This window comes from Aythya marila, assembly GCF_965140915.1.
Source record: "Aythya marila genome assembly, chromosome: 18".
Classification (NCBI taxonomy): Eukaryota; Metazoa; Chordata; class Aves; order Anseriformes; family Anatidae; genus Aythya; species Aythya marila.
Genome location: NC_139059.1, coordinates 10,934,017 through 10,940,374, shown reverse-complemented (window position 1 = coordinate 10,940,374; position 6,358 = coordinate 10,934,017). Strand labels below are relative to the sequence as shown.

The 6,358-nt window shown below is 54.9% G+C and overlaps 1 protein-coding gene across 1 annotated transcript; it reads left to right on the top strand.

Annotated features, from left to right (window-relative positions):
- Positions 1 to 1,418: 1,418 nt before the first annotated feature.
- CCDC42 (coiled-coil domain containing 42) lies at positions 1,419 to 5,312 on the top strand (the record flags this gene model as incomplete). Its single annotated transcript, XM_082774612.1, has 7 exons — positions 1,419 to 1,495; positions 1,834 to 1,939; positions 2,066 to 2,170; positions 2,705 to 2,902; positions 3,360 to 3,581; positions 4,596 to 4,754; positions 5,214 to 5,312. 7 exons carry the CDS (start codon positions 1,419 to 1,421, stop codon positions 5,310 to 5,312), a joined length of 966 nt encoding a protein of 321 aa, XP_082630738.1.
- Between the last annotated feature and the right edge of the window lie 1,046 nt (positions 5,313 to 6,358).

Here is a 6,358-nt window from a genome sequence, read left to right as displayed (position 1 = left end):
CAGTGATTAGGAACATTAAAAAAAAAAAAAAAAAAAAAAAAAAAAGCTGTCTGCAGGCACTTCCACTGCAGTGAAACGCCTTCCCTGAGGGTGGGGAGAGGACCCAGCTCAGGATTTCCCATCAGGACAGGACAAAGCATTGGCTATCACAGCTCCTGCAGGACAGGCATTGGGCTGGCATCTTCTGGATGAAACGTGTGAGCTCCCATCTCACAGCTGGCATGGGGCAGCTTTCCATGGCCCTTCTGGCACCCCCCGGGACAGCTGGGTGCTCAGGAGAGGGTGTGCAAGGTGGGCTCACCCAGCAGACATCACCTGTGGAACACGGGGCATCTCCCCCCACATCTTCTGGAGGTACCAGTCCTGCACTCAGCCAGCCATCTCACTTCATAATGGGCTGCACTTTCTCCTCGTGCTCTGGAAGATCAGCAGCTCCAAGGGCACAACTAAATACGTGAATCCAAAGGCTCGGGGCAGCCCTCGGTGATAGACGTGCCTTCAGGCAGGAGGGTGGCTGGTGGCAGTGCCTGCTCCCCGGATCCTGCCTGTCATGCATGTGACAGTGTCACGTATGGGGGAATCGCAGTGAGGCTGGGAAGTCAGCCAGTGCTTCCCCTTGGAAATGTCTGTCTCCAGTTATGCATAATGATAATGAACTTTAACTGCCTCAGTTGCTGATCATAGTGCCCAGCACCTGCCTCAGACTGCTCTCTCCAAAATTGTGGTGTCTTTATTTTTTTAATTATTATTATTATTATTTTATTTTACTTTATTTATTTATTTATTTATTTTATGTTTTACTTCAGAGAGCACAGCTCAGGTGCAGGAGGATGAGGACACGCATGGCTCTGCAGCTCTTTTTGTGTGATGGAACAGATCACTGCCACTTCTGCAGCAGTGAAGCTGGGTGTGCTGGGACTCCCCTCCTGGTTACTCACCCTGCAGGGTCCCTTGCTCTTCTGGGGACCACCAGCTCCTCCAGTCCATGGAGGGAGCACCTTCCCAGGGAGGATCCCTAGTGGTCCCCACCTGCACCATCCCTCTTCTTGCTGCTTAAAGGGGGCAGATCTGGCAGCCCTCCCCCAGCTTACTGGTCTGTAGTGAGCACAGGGTGATGTTTGCCTGACAGTAATTCCAGGTTTGTAACAAAAAGCCCCTATTCGGTTGCCGTGTAACTGCCCACACACCTTCCAACTGCCCCTGGAAGCTGTTCTGGGCCAACCGGCCACCAGCAGCCAGCGGCCACCAGCACAGAGGGGGAAAAGGAAGGCCCTGGGGGAGCAGAGGCAGGAGCTCCCCAGTCCATGCCCTACCTGGGGGTGTCTCCTGCACACCGCTGAGCCCGTGGGCTGGCAGGGCTGTGCCTCGGGGCCAAGCTGCACCAGGAGGCTCCCCGGGAGCTGCTGGTGGCTGGAGCAATGGCTGACACAGGCAGTGAGGACCTGCCGGCCTACTTCAGCGTGCAGTACAGGCAGAATCTCCTGACCCTGCTGAAGTGAGGGATCTCCTCCACCCTGCCCCATCCTCTTCCCCTGCCTCCTCCACCCCTCCTGCCCCCCATGGCGCACTCCCATCCCTTATCTCCACCACTGCGAACTCATCTCTCCTCCTCATCACCACCTCGCTCTCCCTTGCACCTCCCTCCCCAGCCCTGTTCCTCCCTGTAACATCCCCTTGCTCCCTCCATGGGATCCCCTCTGGTCCTGGCAGACCCACACTGCTGCACCAGACCTGAGACGGGTCCGGGGAGTGGTGACAGGGCAGGGCAGGGCAGGGCAAACCCCACCGAGGTGCTGAGCCCAGCGTTCACCTCAGCGAAAATTTCTGCTGCAGAAAACTCAGACTGACGGAGGAGGACTCTCTGTGTCCATTTATCCGCCTCCAGGAGAAGAAGAAACAAGCCCAACAGATGCAAAAGACTCTAGAGGAGAAGGAGGAGGTGAGAAGGACGGCAGGGTCCTGGTGGTGGCTGGGCTGGCTGGTGGTCTCTGGTGGTCTCTTGGAGGGTGGCAGCACACAGGCTGCAGGCACAGAAGCCATGCAGTGCTCTCTCTGGCCCTGCCAGGCCTTCAGGGAGAGGATGGAAGCCATCGCCTGCCAGTGGAGGGACCTGCAGATCAAGGAGGCTCAGCTGAAAGCTTACATGAAGAAATCTAGGAGGGTCCTACAGGTACAGCTGCCCCTTCTCAGCTCAGCCAGCACCACCCCGGGCTGTGCCACCAGCTCCTGTCCTCCCTCAGGAAGAGATCCTGGGGGCACCGCTGTCTGCCCACATCTCCATTAAGGCTGGAGGTGTGAAGAACAGGTCTAGGGGGGCAGGGGAACCAGGGCAGCTCAGGGCTTTGCACCACAGACATGGAAAGCCCTGGCAGGGCTGGTGTAGGAGGCAGCTCACTGTGCACCAGGGGGATGCCCTGAGGGCCCTGAACAACCCCCAGAAGGGTCTCATCCTGTCCCCACTGTTGGCACCCAGGGACACATACCAATAGGTCTGAAAATTGGAGTGCCATTCCAGGTGGTTGTCTCCGAGCCCAAAGTGTCACTGCTGAGAGATGGCCTTGTTAAATGGGGAGTGAGGGTGCTCCCAGGGGTGCCCCAGCGCTGGGCTCTCCTCTGGGAAGGTCACTGGGGCCAGTGCTGTTGAGTGACCCAGCTCCTTCTTTCCCTATGTGTGTGTGGGTGCTGGTGGAGGATACACCAACAGGAAAACGATAAGATGCGAACCCAAGCTCTAAAGAAAGCCAGGAGGGAAAGAGAGATGAAGATGCAAAAGCAGAGTGAGCTTTTGAGAGCTAAGAAGGAATTGGAAGCCCTGAAAAATAAGCACCAGAAACTCAGTGACAGAGTGCAGAAGTACTCCATCTTCAGCAAGTACCTGGAGGATGTGGTGAAGACCTCGCACGTGAGCTTGGCCATGAGGAAGATAGCTCATGGTTTCAGGGGGGAGGGTGAGAAGAGGGGGGGCCTTCCACGGGCATCAGACCTAAAAGAGATAAGACACACCCAAGGAAATCATAGCAGTGGTCAAACCCAGAGACCTCAAATGGGCTGGGAAGAGGTTGCCTGCAAATGGGATCTGCCCTTTCAGGGGTGCCTGGGCACCCCTCCGTGCACTGCCCATACTCCTGAAACCCCAGCTGGCCCCTGCCCATGCCCAGGTGGCTCGGCGCAGGCAGTTGCAGGAGTGCTTTGTGTTTTATCAGAGCACTGCTCTCCTGGGGGAGAGGTGCAATAGCACACGTGGCAGTTCTAGGACTGGCACAGTGGGAAGTTCTCATACCAGGGATGTGTTGCTGCTCACAGTGAGGGGAGGGCAGGGGGTTACTAACCCCTGCAGTTTAGTAAGCCCTGTTCTGCAGTTTGAGGAGATCCAGAAAGTCATTTGGCGCTACAAGACGCTGATGAGGATGAACAAAGACCTGCTGCAGGCAGAACGGGGGCGCAGGGAAGCATCTGAGCAAGCCAAGGAGCTCCTGGCCCAGTACACTGAAGAGAAAGAAGAAGAGATCCTGAAGTACAACAACGAGCTGGCTCAGCTCAAACTGCGCTTTGACGAGGCTCACAGTGATGTCCTCACCTGGGTGAGGAAACGTGAGGTGGGCAGGGGAAGATCTCCAAGGCCTGGCTGTGTCAGGACCAGCTGATGGCTCATCCCAAAGCCATAGGATCATGGCAAGGCCCCTTGTAATGGGGCTTCATCCCTCCAGGGGGCTGTAGACTGAAGAAAGCCAGGCCAGGTCTGGGACAGGTCACATCAGGGGTTATAACAATACATCACAATCTTTCAGCCCTTGCTTGAACTCACACTGAGTTCAGCCAGCAGAGAAAAGTGAGCCAGCCTTTGGGGAGCTCTGCTTGGCACAAAACCCAGGCATGCTCTGCCACATATTGCTCAGGTTTACCTGACCTGGTCATACCCACCTCCAGTCACCATTCCTTGCAGTAGCATCCTCACGGTGGGGCTTCAGTGTGGCACATCTAGTGGTCTCCAGTGCTCGTGGCTCAGGACTTGAAATGAAATCAGTTTTTCAGGCTTTTATTCCTATTTGTTTTCATGCTTCACACAGCATCTGCCCATCAGGGCTCATCCCTGCTCCTCCCTCCTTACACAGACCAAAAATGACCTGACCTGTGGTAAAATGGGCTGTAATGAGGCACATCGATGTGTAGTCCCCTCTCAGAGCACAAAAAAGCCCTCAGCTCCACCTGCATCGCTCTGAGGGGGCCTCCCCAAATCCCCCTACTGGATATCTCGTGCTCCAGGAGCTGCGTCCCATGGGGCAGAGCCTGGCTGGGAGGGCAGCAGTGGGATGTGCTGCTCTCAGGGTGCCCTGCTGTGGGGACTGCAAATGGGGTGAGTCCCACCAGATGAGGACTGCAGGGGCTGGCTGAGATGGAGAAGCTCCTGGGGCAAGGAGCAGCTGTGGTGGTTCCTCAGTCAGCTTATATCACCTGAGCTGAACCACCTTCAGCAAGTTCATGGTCTCCCTAGCAAACCAGATGAGTGTGAAAGTTGAGATCTCCAAGTCAGGGTCCCCTACAAGCGGTGTCTTTGTGGGGTACATCCACATGCTGCCCATCTCCTCTTCCCTCAGGAGTCTCGCTGGGCCCACATTCAGAAGATAGCTACCCAGAGAACCCTGGAGCTGGAGACCATCAGGATGGCCATCCTCAACCTCTTCTACTGCATCTGCAAGCAGATGAAAAGAAGCCTGAGCGTGCCAGCGGATGACAACCACATGCAGCTGAACATGGTAGAGCCAACCCAGACCCTTTCTCCCTGCCCAGAAAGAGGAGCAGCAATAACCCTCAGCTGCCCGAGGGAGGGGAGAGCCCAGGGAATTCCAGGTGCCCAGCAGGTTCCTCCCTTTTCACCTCTTGGGCAGGGGACCTCAGGAAGGCCTGTCTTGTCCACGGAGGCCCAGAAGGGTGTGGGCCCTTTGGGGCACAAGGAGGGGGAGCCAGGCAGGCCAGGCAGGGGGTGCAGATCAACCATGGCCAAGGTCTGATCCATTCAGTTCTGCCCTGAACTCAGACTCACCCCCAAAAGCCCATTCTGGTGGTGCAGATCCAGCAAGGTAAAGGCCTTCTCCTCCTGCTCAGCCTGGTCAGCAGAATTTGCTTTCTGAAAGGGCCAGCAAAGGGCCTACTGTTCCCATCCCTGCAGGACACCCCCCAGCACTGAGCTCTCCCATCTCTCCTCCTCACCCTAGGTTCAGCAATTTATCCAAGACCTCACAGACATCTCTCTGGAGGTGAAAAGGAAGGACATACAGAAACACCAACAAGCAGCTAAGGCTACAGAACTATAAGGGATGTGCCACCCTGACCTGGTCTGCCAGCAAAGTCCCAGAAGGGTGGGAGGGCAAGAGGACAGAGGGCCCCACGGATCTTGTAGACTCCACCATAGGTTATGCCAATGAAGCTTCATACCTTTCTGGTTCTTCTTTCCTGTAGTCACTGAGACCTTTTCATTCTATTAAAAATAGCAATGTGTTTTAATATGCCTCCATTTCTTGGGAGGGTTGGAACCATCAGATCAACTCCATCCCACAGCTTCAGCCCAGAGGCAATATGATGCCTTGTCCAGCAGATGGGAATCTGGTTGCAGGACACAACGTCCCAGCAAAACATGCAAGACAGCAAGAGCAGGCTGGGGTATCAGCATACAGGCTCAGCTAGGGATTGGTGTTCACATTTGGACATACCACCCACCTTAAGCTCTGAGATATGCAAGAGGGACATCACAGCGGCATGTGGGACTGTGCTTCAGGAGAACTTCAGAGCCACCACACCCAGCACATGCATGGATGCAGATTTCTCTGCACAGCCATGCACTATCTGCCAGAACTCATCCCCACACTTCCGTTAGGAAAAGCATGGAGAATAGTTACAGGTGAAGGACAAACCAACCAAAGGCATTGCAGGAAGCATTTGGCTGCTCACTGGGTACACTAACAGGATCAATATAGGAACCCAATTTCTCTCAAACCTCTTGAGCTCAGCCCCATGTTGGGCCAAGTGGAGCTTAGAGAGCTACCATCCAGCTGCAGAAGATGCCCTTGTGCAGCATGCAGGAGAAAACACAACAGCGAAAGCCTCCATTGCAGAGGCAAGGGTAGTAATTGCTTCTTAGCTGCTATATGTGAAAAGAGAGCTCATTTATTTCTGAAGCCTTGACGTGTAAATGCAGTGTGGGCCAAGACGTGCCCGGTGTTCTTCTGAGCGGATCACCGGAGCGGTGGGAGGTGAGTGGCAGTTTGCATTTCAGCTGGCAAGGAAAAGTAAAAGATGTTACAACTTTATGCAGCCACGATGTGCCCACACTTTAATGATTTTATTATGTTCATTCTGTAAA